At 40.0% G+C, this 17709-nt stretch overlaps 1 protein-coding gene across 16 annotated transcripts in view; it reads right to left on the minus strand.

Moving 5' to 3' along the window:
- Window positions 1–1965: 1965 nt before the first annotated feature.
- AFDN (afadin, adherens junction formation factor) overlaps window positions 1966–17709 on the minus strand; it is a 220145-nt gene continuing 204401 nt past the window's right edge. For 7 of the 16 annotated variants that reach the window (XM_054021691.1, XM_054021690.1, XM_054021685.1 and 4 more), the window contains 3 exons: window positions 15139–15424; window positions 5517–5601; window positions 1966–4204 (listed from right to left, as the gene is read on the minus strand). In XM_054021691.1, the coding sequence (XP_053877666.1) occupies window positions 4060–4204; window positions 5517–5601; window positions 15139–15424 (516 nt within the window). In that variant the 3' untranslated portion in view covers window positions 1966–4059. Of the gene's footprint in view, window positions 4205–5516; window positions 5602–14913; window positions 15425–17709 lie in introns of all 16 variants that reach the window. The other 9 variants (XM_054021677.1, XM_054021681.1, XM_054021678.1 and 6 more) reach the window with 2 other exon arrangements.

Genomic DNA, 17709 nt, shown 5'->3' on the forward strand with positions numbered 1-17709 from the left:
CAAACTTTGAAAAACGCTGCTTTAGGACTAACCCAGGCTAAGCACTGGGGATCTTCAGCTTATGCCTAGTGATCTTTGCCTCCCATCCCAAGTTCAAACAGCATAAAGATATTGTTGTTAAGGGTTTTTATACCCTGCCCTCTTTCTGCTTTGAGCTGAAAACTCAGCTGATTGGAGGAATTCACTTGCAAGACATATTCATAGGGATGGGGTGAGTAAACCACAAAGTGTTTTGTCCTCTTTAACGTTCCACTCTAGTTTGGCTGGTGTCAGTGGGCCTTCCTTGTTTGGCAGGACATAACACCTTCTGCCAGGGATCAGCATGTCAGACTAGTTCATGTCTCTCCTGTCTGGTGATTTACAGTTACAGAGGCTTACCAATGCAAACATTACTCAACTATTACCTTATAATATGGGATACAAATGCTATAAATCATATTAATGCAGGCAGCAATTTACAAGCATTCCATGAAGTCTAAACACTGAACACACACTTGTAATTCTAATACCTATTACACCAATAGTAACACACAGATGAGCCCAACAGAATCCAGCAATGTATTTGTTGGTATTCAATTGAGGCTTGGGGACTTTGGCATGAGCTGGCACCTGACCTGCCAGCACCACAGATACTAATAGCTAAATCTTTCCAGAAATCACAACAATGGTTTAAGTTTGTTTAATCGTGGTAATATGCTACGTCATGGAGGGTCCACTACTTAATTATTGGTACCGGTGCACCATTTAATGATTTTTTTTTCAATGCTATTATAAACTCTTCTTTTCCCCTCTGGAGGTATGGTGTTCGATTTTTCAAACAGGTCATTATTTTAGGAACATTTTCTGAATATGGAAGTTGTGCCTTCATTTTGGCAATGAGAAAAGCCTGTATTTATGTCCTCTCATTGCCCGTTTTCCCCAAAAATTTTCAGGGCTAGTCTAAAGATTTCTTACAGAAAAGCACCATGCACATACGTGGTATTTGATATGAAAACTGCTGGAAAGGCTCTGGTTCTTAGGAAATGCATGAACTAACCTCCCTCAATGCAGTTCTATAAGAAACAGGAAGCTGGCGTGGAGGGGAGTGGGAAGAAATCGTTCTATAAAATTACATGTTAGAAATATCTTTTTTAAAGATACAGAAATTTACACTGTACACGGTGATCAAGTCACCTATCTTGGATAAACTAATACATTGACCTTCAGAACTCTCTCACTACTTGTTCTTTCTGTTCTTTACTGAAGACTTTCTCAAGTGTGGATGCTAGAGTTGGACACAGTGTTCCAGGAATGGCCTCCTAATGCCATATACAGAGGTAATACCACTTTTCTACTCTATTTGATATTCCTCTGCTTATAGAATTGTGTTCATTCTTAATACACTGCAAGGTTATGTTCAACTGGTTATCAGCCATGATCCGCAAGTCCTTTTCAATGTCACTGCATTGAAAGATAGTGTCTCCCATCTTATAACTGCAATCTACATTCTTTGTCCCTAGATGTACGACTTTCCATTTGGATGTATTAAAATATGCCATTCACTTTACCAACCAATCTAAGTCAACCTGTAAAACGGACTTGTCCACATCGTTTACCACCCCTCCAATTTGTGTGTCAACTTCCAATTTTTCCAGTAATGATTTTATATTTTTGGTCCAGATTATTGATTAAAATAGTGAATTGCATTAGGCCAAGAACAGATCCTGTGGGATCTCACTTGAATCAATCTCATTGGATGATTCCCCGTTTAAAATTACTTTTTGAGATCTATCAGTTAACCAGTATTTACTCTCATGTAGGCTACACTGATTTTGTACAACTTTTTTTAAAGCAAGTTATGTATCTATTCTTTGAATACCTATAGGGTAGCTGTATAATAAAGAGTATTAGTAATTTATGGCATGAATGAGTTAATACAGTATTAAATAAAAAAAACAATTACAGAAAGTTCTATAAAATGCAATGTTAAATACAATACAAAGTTTATTAAAAATAGGTTGCAAGTGAAATACAGTAGAAATGGGAAACTACAGCAGTTTTCATGTTTTTCCATAATAATGCACAGACAAATATGAAAAGCACTTTTACACATATTCACACTTGACCCGAATGCCCAATAGCGGCCAAATCCACTCAACTGAAGGTTTATATGTATTTTTTTGCTAAGCCTTTTCAGATTCTAGCAGCAACAGTATTCCAGCCACAGCATAATTTTTTTTTCTGAAGAAAAGAGTATTTGTCACTGTAAGGCTGCTAGTGTTCTCAAGATAAATTGGGAGAGGCTTGCTTTTCCTGATTAACAGACACAGCAAGCATGCAAATCCTTCATTAACACTTTGAATCAGTTTAATCTCCTACTTCATATTTAACAGGTGAAACGGTAAAAGCACACTTTCAAATAAGAAACCTGAAATATGTAAAAAACAAATATTTACACTCCAATTTTCATTAACTTGCATTTATTTATCATACAACTCTTATTAAAAGTGATTTCTTTTCTAAGGCAGTGAAAGTCTACCCCTCTGTATTTGGAAGTGTGCATAATTCCCTAAATATATATTTATAAGAGAACAATATGATACAGAAAAATCATCTAAAGCCCAATTTAGGGCTTTGCAAATAGAAAATTTGTTTGGAATCACAATAATATATTTTGTCTTAACGTCACACAAAGAAAAACTCTGATGAGGTCCTTATACCCAACATCAGCCATATATGCATAGCTGAAGAAACAACAGTGGGAGGAACAAAAAGAATTCAACAATTTAAAATTAAATAAGGCTATTATAATGTGTAAAAATAGCTTGAACTGCTGAGAAGATTCTCTACAGTATATAACAATATAAGAGGATGCAAGTAAAACCAGATACATGGACAGCTTGACTAGCACTACTTTCTCAATATTAATAATGGTGGTGTGCTGTCAGGATAATAAGTCAAGCCATCTCACTGACAAATTCATATTCGCAGCCAGCAACATCATATCTGATATTTCAAATATCATGACTGTATGCTATGCCATTTTTCTTCTCTAAAAGTAGTATGTAGCTCAGCTGCTATAACAAACTCCATCAATGATACTCTGTGGCTATTTGCTTAATACTCTATTCTACCCTCCTTGGAAAATGCATGCCTTAGTTCTGCTAGCTTTGGACCTGGAATCATTACCTCCATCTTGAACATTTAACATTTTGGTCCTAGCTATGATAGGGCCACTAAGGTAGCCTATTATCTATTGCTTGTTATAGTCTGTTATTTCAATACAGTGTTAAACAAAACAAAACCCTAAGGTTTTTCCTCTCCACAGTTTTGTTCTTTTTTTTTTTTTTTTTTTTTTAAAAGGAGGTTTGTAAACCAGACACTTCATTTACAAGAGGGATGTATTTATGTATATGCTTTTCCATGGTTATGGATTAAACAGTTTCTGTTATGCATCCATTTTAGACCCAAACAAAACACCTACAGGATTAAAACTGTTTCACTCAAAGACTTTATCCTGTTACTCTAATGCTAGGTAACGATAAGAGGTTTGTACTGATATGCTAATAGTCTGTATGAACAGCATACAATATGTCAAACTTGTATATATAAATTAGACCTTTGTAAAACAGCCCAGAGATTGGCTTCTGTGTCAAACAACTTATAGATATTAACAGCTAGTGCACAGATTAATTTAGGCAGTTCAAACTATTCTCACTCTCTCTGCTCAGCAGCTAAAACAAAGTATGTCTGTAAAAGACCAGGAAACAGAACTTATCTTTGACAAGTGCTACTTGGTCTATTGCAGAAAAAGTTAACCCCCAAAACAAAAGAAAAAAGTGACCTTCACGTGATTCATAGAATTAACATTTTACAGTGTTTTAATTGTATAAACCACAAACTCTTGGTAAAGTAATCAGTATTCTTGCTATTGCAACATCTCTAAATCTCAATTAACAGTCTTGGATACAGAGGAATCAAACTCACTCTTCACAGACAATACACCCTCGTCTTGAACAGCCCCATCCCATTCCCTTCTTTTAGAGATCTTTCAGTAACATTTGATAAGGTGCTTTTATCTTATTTTGTGTTCAACTCATTTTCCAGTTCCATTAATTTCCTAGAAGCCTTTACTTTATTGGATACGTCCTGGCCCTGGGAAAAAAGTCGTTGGCGCTCCCTGAATGTCAAGTTCTCTGGTGCTCCGGGTAAATCTGTATCTTGACTGGAAGAAACAAAAGGTTTGTTACAAAACTTAATTTTAAACATCCTTTTATATCAAAGCTTTGCATCCATATAATCTTATCTGGTGTCCTCTTGCCTTCTAACTGGAAGATCTAGAATCAAGTCCTGCAAGGCTCTTCTTAATGCTGACACTACAGGGCTGTCATTCAGATGAGCTATTAAACAGAGGACATTTATGACAATCTCTGATAGTTGAACATGTGGATGAGATTACCTGGCACTTTTCAAAAAGGATTAAAGGGTAACTAAGGCCTAGTCTACACCAGAAAAGGTTTGCTAATATAGCTATACTGGCAGGCCCTCCTTATATAAATCAAAAAAGTTCTTTTGCCAGTATAGTTCATACTGGTTTTGAGAGTGAAATAAACTGATAAAAGTGCTTTGGCAACTTTGGCCAACCATTCAACAAATTAAAAAAAAAAAAAAAAAAAAATCATCCCCTAACTGATATTGCTATACTGGCAAAGTTTCTAGCGTAGAGTGGCCTCAGAACTTCTGCTGCCTCCTCCTTCATCCTTGCTGCTACCTACCTCTCTGGTTAACTATTTCTGCCACACCAAGAGAGAACTCCGTTCTCGTGTGTCCTCCTCCCTCACCAGCTTATATGTCTGGAAATCTGGCCCTTACCCAGTCAGACTTGGCTCCACTTAAGGCTCACCAGAGTGAGTCTCTATTCTGTGAACCTTACAAAGTGCACAGTGGCCATCACAACACCTTTTCACCTTACAATGTGCAGGAACCAAGTTAAAGGCTCCTGTAGTATCCTTGCCTCAGCCAATGTGAACCTTCAATACACTATGCAGCTAAATTAGCCACACATGCATGTGCAATGCAGTCTTTGTTAGATGTCCACTTCACAAGCTTAGTAAAAACCCCATATAAAGTGTACTGTGTTTGCTTCCTTGTGTGTGCAAATTTATAATCTGGTTGAGGTAGTAAAAAAAAAAAAAACCAAAAAAAACAAACTTATGACTGCTGTTTACTCACACAATCACAACACTAATTTATTTTAAAATACCACATGCATGAAAAAGCATATAAAACCAAATTCTATTTTGTGATAATCCAAGATATCCCAGAACTAACTGTAAAATTGTTTTACACTGTCCTGCATATTCTTAGCACACTCTTTGAAAATCTTTTCTAGGCTTAAATAAGAGCTTTTGAATTCTCTATCGAGAAAGATTTATATAGATATAGGTATTATATGAAGAATTAAAAATATTCCAGAGATCATCAGCTAATGAGTCTGAATACAGATTAATATTTCATGAGTCTCTTCCTCATTTCACCTTTTAGATCTTTTCTCTCTTGGATCCCGATAAACTTCATGGGCTCCAACAATTGCTCCTGTAGATCCAGTGTAAGAATTTGGTCCTTATGCAAAATAATATAAAAGTTACAGTTGAAGGATGGCAGTTATAATACAAAACAAGCTTCAATTTATTTTTAAAAAGGTGCAGTGCTCTTTGCAAAAGTACTGTTTTGGAGGTTTGCCTGAATGCCAGAACAATGATTTCAGTCAAGAGCAGTCAGTCTCTTCCTAAAACTGCAACTTTGCTTGATAAATAATAAAACTAAGGGGTAAGAAAGCAAATTATATTTGGAACAAACTGTGACATGTATCAAATCATGATAAAGTTATTTGTCTTGTGGCTCATTTATTATAATGCAGAAATGAAATCAAATATTACGTGTCTAGAAGGATGTACTTATGCGCAGCTACAATTTCTCTGTGGAACTCTGTCACAAGGTTTTATGGAAGAAAGAACAGCGACTCCAGCTAATTTAACTAGGATAAATATTACTAGTATTAGTAAGTGCCAGTATGCCAATTCCAATTATCTTAAGTTATTTTATCTTTATTCAGCCAGGCTGTGAAAATATTTGGAAACTCTGTAACCTGTAATGTTTAGAGGATGACTATTCATGTCTTATTTCTGTAGTTATCGGGCTTGTTTCATACAAACACTTACAGCACTGCACCTTTAGTTTTAAATTCATATAAGATACACAGTTCTACATAATATATTAATCCTCTTCAAAGGCAACAAGACTAAACACAGGTTTCCAATCAAAAAGTTTTATCATCATAGTCAGCTTTTAAGTATGTTTCTTAAATCACCGGTATTTTTAGGACAGTCAAATTAACTGTCTTGATTCTCAAATTTGTTTTCAGACATTTTTGGTTTCCTGACATAGTATATGTCATGTCTTGTGAGCCTTTCTCCAAACAGAAGGAAATGTTTGCTTCTTCCACTGGTGTATTTTGAACCGCAGATAATTAAAACGTTAAATGTCAGTAAAAGAATAGAACTAGTTTGGATATTCATATATTGTACTCATTTAATAATTTAATACTGTACATTACAATAGTTAGCTAAAAAGGGGTAGCTCAAATCATATTTAAAACACTTTTAATACTTTAGTAGTATGAAGAATTAATTATCTTTTATTCAGACCAAAATCCCATATATCTGACCACCGCCTCCCCTCCAACTTTGAAAAAGTCTAGGTCTGAAGTCTGCTTCTCACACCCTTATCTAATTTTGTTAAAATTAGTCAGATTTTATGCCCCAATTTGATGGAACCAATGTTTTAAGTCAGTTCCTTAAGTAATCCAGTGGAAGAAGCTGGGAGAATGCAGTTTGCAGAAGCGTGGTTTACCAGTGCTAGCATTTATAGCAGAAAAGAGCCGTAAAGAACAATAAAGTGGCAGTGCTAGTGAGATGGACAGATGGTAAGCTGCACAACGAATTCTGCATTTTGTGCAAACGGCTTTATACTTTACAAGGCAGTCTTCACAGAAGCTTGAGCAATCAGGTGGAGTATTTAACCTGTTCCTATAGACTATTTTAAAAGTGTGAAATAAAGTAATCACAATTGTCTGGGTTATGTATTAAGGTTATTAAAGGTGGAGCATCATACTACAATGTTCCTCAATTGTTACCAAAACCCATATAACTGGATCTGACTTGGAAATGGTCCTGATTGTTTACTGAAAAACAAAAATGTTGCTGGATGTGTCACTTGAGATTCCACTTTTCACACGCTCTTTTTTTGGGGGGAGGGCATATGAAAGTCAGCAGAATGCAGGGTTGGAAAATGTAATTAAAAGGCAAAGGGTTTATTGGTTGGTGGATAGGTGGGAGTGGATGGAGAGTGAATAGTGGTTCCAGAATTACTCAACTTAAACACATATACAGCCTTTGAAGTACCAAATCAGAAAGAGAAGTAACAGCATTTTAAAGTGGCTATATTATGATGGAAGCGTGTGACAAAGTGGGACTGTTCTTAATGTTTCCTCTGAATACTGTGTGGGTGCCTCAGTTTCCCTTATGCATTTCTTAAGTCTCCAGTGTGCATAAATGGTCGACAATCTGTCTCCTAGCAACAAATGGCCAGGGCCCTTCCCCCCTTGCAAGGGGATAGCTAAAGGTGAACAAAGAGATCAGGTGACCTCCTGGCCCGGGAAAGAGACAAAGGCCAGAAAAGAGGGGCTGGAGGGGGTTTCAGTTTGGAGCTGGCTGGGGACAGGAAGTGAGGGCAGACGGGGTCGTCTGGCTCGCTGGGCCCCAGAATGGACCCGGCTGAGGGATCCCGTTCTCTGTACCTACAAGCTCTGTTTTAGACCATGTTCCTGTCATCTAATAAATCTCTGTTTTACTGGCTGGCTGAGAGTCACGTCTGACTCCGTGTGAGCTTCTTGCCCTGAAGACGGTCTGCTCCGAGGGAGAGGAGGCTCCCTAAAGTCCTGACTGGCTTTGTGGGGAGCGGTTCCAGAGCATCGCCCGGGGACTCTGTGACAGCATGTTTTATACTTAATCTCAAAATGGCTGTAGTTGAGAATTTCAAGCGTAGAGAAAAAGGAAAATATTTTGAAAGGATAAAAATAAAGTACTAATTTATTAATTTTTAAGAGGCTTTAGGGCTGGGTCTGTTCCAGCATACTATTTAGAACAAACAGATGGACTCATCATGGTTTGAATTTCTGATATTTAAGGAGAATGTTTATTACAAACATATTTTCTTTTAAATATAATTCAACTTAAGAGCCACTAGTCAGCAGCCCGAGTCCAAACACTTTTGATGTGGAACTATGTTTTGAAAAAGAATGTTACTTGCCCTACAGTAAATGGGATTTTTTTAGGTGATGTAGTTAGTGTGGATCCCACTATAGGTGCGCACGCACCTCATGCATACAAGATTAGATTTTTGGAATAGCTGTGTCTGGGCTATGCAGGCGCCCTGTGCCGCCTTGTGTCCCCTGCCAGGGCATACAGGGCAGAGCAGTTACATGTCTCCCTCAGTTCCTTTGCAACCCAAAGCCCATATCAGAGGGCTCAATGTGGGGATGGAGGGCAGATCCTGGGATCCACACCAACTATAATCTCACTCAAAGAACCACGGTAAATGTAGGATAAATAACCATTTTGCTTCTTTTAAGTGTGTGTCAGTGTGGATCTCACTGTAGGTGACTGGCAAGAAGTATCCCCTCTCAGAATGAGGTCTGCCAGCTGTATCAATTGAACAGTGACTGCAATACTGCATTCTCAAAAGCTGAACTGCCAGCTAAGTGCAAGGCATAGCCTTTGACAGAAGTCACTGTGTGATTCCACATTGCTGCCTATTTCTGAGATTGGTACATCACCGAAGCAGGCAGAGAATGTTGTCTGTGCTCTGGTGCAGTGAGTCTTGATGTCTGGTGGGAAATGTATACCAGCCAGCTGGTAACACAATAAAATGCATTGTGTAATCTATTTCAATATCCTTTAGATGAGATAGCTTTAGCTGGGCATTCAAAAAGGTCAAACTATAAATAGCCAGTATGATAGCCTGAATGGCTTAGTCTTGTCAGTGTAATCAAGTATTGGAGAAGTCTAGTGAATGTCATTTCTCTTTTTTTCCATAGTACAGAGTGTGGCTTGGGAAGACAACGGGCAGGATGGCTGATTCCTTCAGACTAAATTTCAAGACCACTTTAGGAATGAACTTGGGTTGGGGTCTCAGCAACACCGTGTCCCTATGGAAAGTCATATTGGGACATTTGGACATAAGAGCTTGGACTTCACTCATTCTTCTGGCTGTGGTCATAGTCATTAGGAATACTGTCTAGTGAGAGGTGATGCAAGAAGCATTCAGAGAGGTTCAAATGGAGGCTCCATGAGCCTCAGGAGGAGTACATTGAGGTCTTAAGCAGGGGTAGGTTCTCTCACTGGTGGGTAAATATGTAATAGCCCTTTGAAAAACTTCAATACTATTGGATGAGGACAGACCTAACACATGAAAGAACAGGTGGATGGTAAGTTGAAGTTGCCACAAGGTGGATCTTAAATGAGTTGAATGTAAGGCCAGCTGGCTTTAAATGCAATAGGCAGTCAAGCATCCGAGGTTCAGGGGCTGGACTGGGTTCAGACCACATTGAGCTACCCATATCAAGAGCCTCTTCCTGCTCTGTATCAAGATCTCCTATTCTTGTAGGGAACAGTATCTGTCTGTTGTATTCAGTCAACAGCCACACTGTCAATCAAATACAGTGACTTTGGATCTGGATGGAGCATTTGACTATGGTGCGGGGGGATCAGATCCAGGATAGGTGGTTGAATGGACATCTGTAATAGGTCTGTTAGACAAAACTGCTTTGGCCAACATGGAGCTATGAGAACTACTATGGCCACGTCCCTTTTGTTCTTGGGAATTGTTGGAAAGGCATAGAAGCAGGCCTGTTCACCTGCAGGAGGAAGACATCCAGCAATGATCCTGGACTCAGCCCTCCTCTGAAGCAGAAGTTCTGACACTTGACATTGTCCCTGGTGGCCAACAAGTTTATTATGGGGGACTCCCCATGATGAATCTATGCAGGGACCATTCGTGATTGGCCACAGATTGCCTGCTCAGGAAGGCTGCTAGATTGTTGCTGACTCCTGGAAGGAGTCTATTCTGATGGCAACAGGTCCAGAATTTGATGGCCTTCATGCTAAGGGGTGATGAGCAAGCGCTCCATTGTTTATGTAGTGCATAGCTGTCATGTTGTGTGAGAAAATCTGTACTACTGAATATGAGGACAGGCAGGAATGCCATACAGGCTAGTTTGATGGCCCTGAGCTCCAGCACATTCATAGATAAATCTCATATTGCCTAAAGATCAGGTTCCTTTAATTTTTAGTTTGCCCAAATGAGTCCCCCAATCTGTTCCTGGTGCATCCATGATCAGTGTCTTTGTCAGGGATGGGTACTGAGACATGTATCCATTTCCATGTCTTCACGGTTCCAACCACCAAACCAATTCTGCAGTGATATGACGTCACAGAGACCTTCTTTCCGTCTGATGTCTCATCAGGGAGTACACTGACATGAGCCAGAGCGGAAGTCTGTCAAGTGGTGTTATTTACATGCATGCCAACTTGTGGCCTAACACTGGATGACATGTTTGTACTGTCAGCTATGTTTGATGTTAGCTGAAGTATGCGTGCTTGTAATGACTAGGACCTGTCCTTACGCAGGTATGTTCTTTCTGCTCTGAGTCAATCATGTCGTTCACTAGGAGGCCTAGCTGTGTGAATGGGGATAGTGCATTCCAGAATTGCTGGTGCCTTCCACTGAAATCTGCCTCTGATCAGCCAGTCATCCAGCCTTACCTTCACATAGGAGCCACTACCACTGAGTCTGAATGGCAGATCCTTGTTCTGGCAGGGATTTGGTCAGACTGTAAATCTCAGGTACTTCCTGTGGGCTGGGTGGAGGGCTCTATGGAAGTATGCACCTTGCAGCTGAAAGCAAGGAAGCAGTCTTGAGCCTGAAGAGATGGGATGTTGGAGGCAAGGCTTATTATCCTGAACCCGAGGTGGTGTACATATTTGTTCAGTCTCCTCAAGTGTAGGATGAAAACACCCCTTCTTCAGGATAAGGAAATATCAGTAATAGAAAGACTCTTGCCATGTAATCCTGAGGATCATCATCTGTGGTTCCTAGATGAAACAAGGCAACTTTTTGAAACAGGCTCTCTGAAGACAGACAGGAAAGGAGGGTTGATGGGGGATGGGTGTGGGAGTGAATGAGATAGGCGTGGGCAATTGCCAACACCCATTTGATGGAGATGATATTGGTCCAAGCCCAATGGAATGGAGCAAGGCTGCTCCCAAAGACTGCTGATGTCTCCTGATCAGTTCTGATGTGACTCCTCACATTCCTGTCAAATGTGCTGCCTAGTTGATGGGCTGGGTCACAGAGAAGGCAGAAGATGGCCATTTCCCTGAGTATCACCATCATTTTCATGGTGGGTACTCTGGTTGCCTATCCTGAGAATAAGGATGTGCCTACTGTCTCTGCTAAGGCTGATATTTGTATGGCATCCTTAAGAGGGGTATTGTATAAATTTCCAGTGACCTTGGGGAGGATCATGAGTCTTTTACTAAGTGAACCACTTCATCCATTCTTTTGCTGAAGAGCTTTATTACCTCAAACAGGAGGTCTTCTTTTATGGTCTTTTAGTCATCTCTTTAATATCTCAGCTGCTAACAGCCAAGAGGCTTGCCTTATGGGTCACCATCTTGGTTATCACCTCGCAGATGTGTCAGAGGTGTTCCTGGATAGCTGTAGAATTGTTCTGGCAACACTTTAAATGATTTAATTCCTCAGTGTCCTGAGATACTTTTGACAGGAAGAGAGTCACCTTTTCCCAGACCAGGAAGTCAAACTGGCAAACACGACTTGGGAGTTTGCCACATGGAGCTGCAGTGAGTTGGATGAGTAGGCTTCACACTCGAACAGGTCTAGCTTTTTGGGATTTCTGTCTTTGGGTGTGCTTTTCATCAATTTAGATATTTCCTGCATTATTGCAACTACCAACAATACTGGATTTGGGTGGGAGTAACAGTGGCCAAAGCTTTTTGGGGGAACTGGATAACACTTCTCCACCCACTTAGATGTGGGCTGAATGGTAGCTGGGGTTTGTCAGAGCTCCTTAGATGGTTCTAGTATGCCCTCACTGATGAGGAGTGCAATCCTAGGTGATGCAGTCAAAATGTTGACTTTATGGGATTTCTCTTGTAGGAGTGTTGTTTCAGTATGTATGATCTCAGGGATACAAAATAAGAAATCCTCCAAGGCTTTAAAATAGTCAATTGCTGCGGCAGAGGCTAGTATACCAGTCTCATTGAACAACAAATGATTATTATTTCAATAGAGAATGGGAATGCTACTGTTCTTTTGCTGCTCACACCAGTGGGTGCTGACATGCAGTCTGTTGTTGGTGGCTTGGGTAGTGATGCCACTTGACAGCCTAATCTCCTCCTCTTTCTGGACATACAGGAGGGGTATCTGCTGTAGGACACATCAGAGGATGGTTCCTAATATGGCCCATATGGCCAGGAAAGCATGTTATATCAGTACTGACCTGGTTGTGGCTGATTGGCTCAATGCCATTACCATCTCTTTTGTGATGATGCTTTGTGAGAAGGCTCTCCAGTACAAGCTTCTAGGGTTGCTCTAAAAAAGCAGGGGAGAGGCATCACTGTTCAATACCAGGAAAAAGCATAATCAGACACTGGTGAAGAAGAATACTCGTCAAATAGTGGTGCTTTAGGGTAATGCCTCAAAGCCAGCTCCAGTGCCAGGTGCCATTCTGTTACCAACGATGTCAATGGAGGGATCTTGATACTTTGAGAGCATCTCTCTGGCCCCTAACTGGCACTGAGGCCTTCATTGGTGCCAATCCCAGCTTCCTGTGCATCACTCCTGCCTTAGCAGAGGTCTTATACATCCTGTCCTTGGAAGAAGGGTGGTTCTCCTCCTTATACGATGGTGTCTCTCAAAGTCTGAAGTCATATATGGATTCCGCCTTTTGATCTTGTCCTTGTACTCAAGTACCAGTCTCAGTTCTGAATCTGCCGGTGTGATGATGGGTTTGTTGGAACTGGTCTTGGTGTAGCAGCAACCCAAACCAAAGGCCCTAGTGCCAAAATAGTCTGTGTGATGTGACTAGTGCCGATTTTGATGATATCTTTTCCTGTTTTCCTTTCACGTCTGGCCCCTAGGCTATACTGTCTGCTTGAGGGAGAAGTAGTTGACAATGACCCCTTTGGTACCTTGGAGGTGGTAGTCTCCTTCAGGTGTGACAAGGCGCTCAACCACCATTCAAGTAGGTGTAGTTTTAGCCACATGTTCCTTGACATGCGGAGTCCTTGGGGAGGACTTGCACACTAAACACTTATGACTGTCCTTCAGACAAACCAGACATTGACCGTGCCCATGGACCAGGGGGATGAGTCAGTTGCAGGCTGGGCAGGGGTTGAAGCCTGAAGATTTAGAGTCCACCATGATGGTTGATGTGAGAGGCATCGCCCCACCATACAGGAGGGTATGGATTTTGTTTTTTTGGGATCATCCAAATTCAAGAAAATAGAGAATAAGAAGGATGAAAATAGATTTTCTTTACCAAAACTAGCTGAGAAAAGGACAAATATAATTAGGAGAAGAAGGTCAGACACTCACTGGATTCCGTCTTGCTGCCATTGGTGGTAAGAGGGAACCGAGGGAGGGTTGTGGCCACTCCACTTCCATGGCCTCACATAGGAGAACAAAGAGACACAGGATACATGTGCGGCCCCAATGGATACTATTTTAAAAAATCCTGTGCATGATGCACACGCATGTGCCCACATACAATGAGATCCATACTGATACATACTCGATACTGACACATACGCAAAGACTCAATGTTATGAACTTTCTCCTACTTAGACATGGTATCCAAAAAATCTAGCATTGAACTTCAGTCTGTGATAGCATCCAGGTTCTGGGTACAGTTAGAAGAAAAAATGTAGTGCTTTGCAGGCAATGGATGGTGCTAAAATTAATGCAACTAAATTGCTAATAACGCTCTAATTACCAGTGTAGTTGTGTGCTTGCAGTGTAAAGGGAAAGAGAAGGAGACTACAAAGGAACATATGACAGGCTGGGAAGAGGGAAGGAGCAGGAAGAAAAGCACTTTAATGATGGAAAAATAGGTTCTTGCCCCCAGGCATAAGGTAACCTGCACTATAATGCAGAAATATAATGACTACTACATGCTGCCTAGAAAATTGTTTTCATTACGTCAATAAGCCCCAAATATCACCTTAATTTTGAATATGTAAGATTTAAAGTGTACGGGGGTCCTTTGAAAGCCATTTGCACACCATATTTAAATCAGTAAGAGTCCCCCTTGTGCCAAGTAATGAAAGCAGAAGCCCCCCCGTCCCCCCATTAATCAATCAGAAAACATATTTTATATTTCATGGAAAACACATGTATAGAAGCAGCAAGGGCACAGCCAACGAAATAGAGTAAGAAACAATTACTGAGACGGTACAGAATGAAAGCCAAAACCAACAGTACTTGGAACTGGTGGAGCAACAGTCAAACTGATTGTTTTTCCTTCATTGTGTGAAAGATGGGATTTTGAGAGAGCTTGGTAAGGAACAAGGAAATTCGAAAGATTAAAAGGTTTACAAATAGGAGCATTCACATTGATATCAGGATGAAAGTTAGATCACCACACTGAGAATAGTGACCAAGTGGTGGTGGTGGGGGGGGGGGGGGGGGAGGAGGGGAAATCACAGAGTAAGTGATTATATCTACAGCACCACAGTGGGAAATGTGCAGATAGATTTGTAGAGAAAGATTCTGATTTCATTTTTTTGTTTCTACCTTTTGAGCTGCTGGGATGGAAGAAACTTGGTTTGTTTGATGGGGAAGGGGGATGACTTGTTTTGGAAGCAGTACTGTTGGCATTGACCGAGGGTGGCTGGAATGAGGTGGAAAGAAAGATGCCATCTGAGACTGGGCGAGGCTGGCGGAAGAGCTGCTGTGGCGGAAGGGTGGCAGGAGGAAGGTCACCATAAGATTTTCTTGTGCTGGAGTACTTATCCTGACCTGCTAGAGTGGAATCCTCCTCCTCATCATCATTGTATGCAACAAACTTGGCAGTATAAACCGTGTCAGGGGAGAGGACCTGTGTTTTGAGGTAAGAGGTGTTTCGCTGAGGTGGGGGAGGAGGAGCATTAGATGAAGGGGGTGGGGGTGGGAGCTCATATTCCCGTGGAAGCGGAGGTCTGTACAGACCAGGCTCGTCAGGTTCCAGTAATCTTCGTTCTGCCTCATCATGCTGTCTACGCCTTTCAGCTTCCAAACGGTTGTAATACTCCTCTTCCTGTCGCCTCTGTAGGCCCATAGGAAAAAAAAGTGCAGTGATCAGAACAAGAGAAACATTTAAACATAGGATGGATTCAAGTTTTCCTCCACAAGAGCACTGAACAGATCCCCTCATCTCCCTTCCCTTGCAATGAGTAAGGAAGCCACTCAAAATCATTATACAAAGAGTATAATTTACTAATGTGAAAATGACAGAATTGTCCTGTAACACAATGGTAATTCTGAGTTATTTCTGGAGTTGATGCATACTCTATGCTGACAACATACTTGAGTTAACAGAAATAAAGCTGTACTGACTAAAGGAATTCCCTGCACTCATCTTTCATAAAGTTAGAGTTGATAAAGTAAGGATTTAGCAAAGCTGCAAGGTATTTAAAAAAGAATGAAAATAAAATGGGTGATCTTAGAAAGGAACTTTGGAAAAAAGTACAATTTTGCCTTATCCCTCCTGAATAGGTCATCAACAGAGCTTTCGAGGTCACTGATTTTACAAGCCTAAGTTATAGACATTAGAAAAATAACTTCATGCAAAGACAAGTTGCGACTTGTGCAATTTAATTTTTTTAAAAAAAAAGCTTTAATAAATCTCTTGAAGTTTCTTCTACAAATTCATGAAGAAAATGCTCTGCCCATGATGCTTCTATAGGGCCATAATAAAAATAATCTGCACTGAACTCTTGGGTGAACCTGAGAAAAATAGAAGTGCATAATAAGGTACAGTACGTATTATTTGAACTCTACCATCTCTCAGAAGCTACCATGTGACTACCATATGTGAACAAAGTTTCCTATATTTTTCCAGTTTAAAGATTGTTTATTGTTTTGTGAAATAAAAACACTTAATTTTCATCAACACCTGTCAGAACTCCACTGTGAGCTAATAGATACAGATCTATTCTGGACTTTCACTACAAATTGTGAAGGTCAAATTCTATCATTTCTTGATTCACTAACTATCGAATATTTGTATTTTGCAATCACATTGATAAAACATTATTTCTTGTTAAATTAAGGATGTATAGTACAGCTTCTTAAAAAAACTTCTTGTAATTTGTGGCAGGATGTCTAGAGTTTTGGATACACATCTTTTTAAAAATATAAATCAAAATAAGTAAATATATACCCTTCTTAAACAGCCTGAGAATCTTCTTAACTAAAGAAGTGAGAGCCAGTTACCCTTCTATTGGTTATGTATGAAATACTATTTTCCATTTTGAAGGCTCTAGAGTATTTAGGTGGCACTAAATTTGTAACAATCTCTGTCTGGGACTTGTATGTAACTGTCGCTGGGACAGATCACATTTGCCAGTCATAAAAGCCTTTCAGCTGTAGATGACCCAAATATCATTAGAATGTACCACATCACCGAAGTTAGAGATGGAGAATATCTATTTATTACTGATCAATCTTATCCACCCTCCACCTCTAACTTTCCTATGCTATGACCTCCACTACTTTGCTGAGTCCAGTTGTGTGTGAGATATCCCAGTGATGGGGTTATGATGACTTCCCTTGGAAAACTATTCTGTTCTTGATTTTCTTTTGCTCATTGTCAGCCCATTACTCCTAGACCACTGAAAAACAGGTCTTAGAGCTTTTAAACTTTTTCCCTACTTGATCTTCCCAGCAGGAGCTTTTCCTATCATTAAAACATCCTTCTCCATTCTGAAATCACAGTTTCACTAAAATCCAAGTTTTCATTCTGAAGAAACCTGATTGTCACTGCTCAAATGAAATCTTACAGTGGGTGGGATGGTTCTACATCTACCACATTGAGAGTCAAATAAAAAGATTGAGATCTTAAGAAATTTATCATAAAAATTTTAAAACATCATGTATGAGCTTTTAAGGGATCCAAATGTCTGGAGTTTTGGAGTGTACCTAATTGTACAGAGATCCAATTTCCTGCTGGATCACATTCAGGTCTAATAGCTTCCTGCATAAAAGAACCAACTCCTAGTAATTTTTTTCCGGATTCAAACAAAAGTAACAAAAATACAGTGAAGCATTCTCTCCAATTCTCCATCTCTGAATTCCATACAATATATTTTTCTTTTCTTATAAAAAAATCCCAAAGGCAATACAAAGCTCTTCTATTGAGTCACAATAGTCGCAGGTGCTAAAACCTGCATTAATTTCCAGGATGATTACTGCTGGGGCAGGCTGGCAGGTCAGTCAGCTCCAACCCAAACAAAAGCAGCGTGGGAATGTCTCTTTCAGGCAGAAGAAACTAGAAAGCCAAGGTAGAGAAGGCTCTGAAGGTAAACTCTAGCAGTGACAACCAAGCTCAGG

This window comes from Malaclemys terrapin, chromosome 3 (genome assembly GCF_027887155.1).
Source record: "Malaclemys terrapin pileata isolate rMalTer1 chromosome 3, rMalTer1.hap1, whole genome shotgun sequence".
Lineage (NCBI taxonomy): Eukaryota > Metazoa > Chordata > Testudines > Emydidae > Malaclemys > Malaclemys terrapin.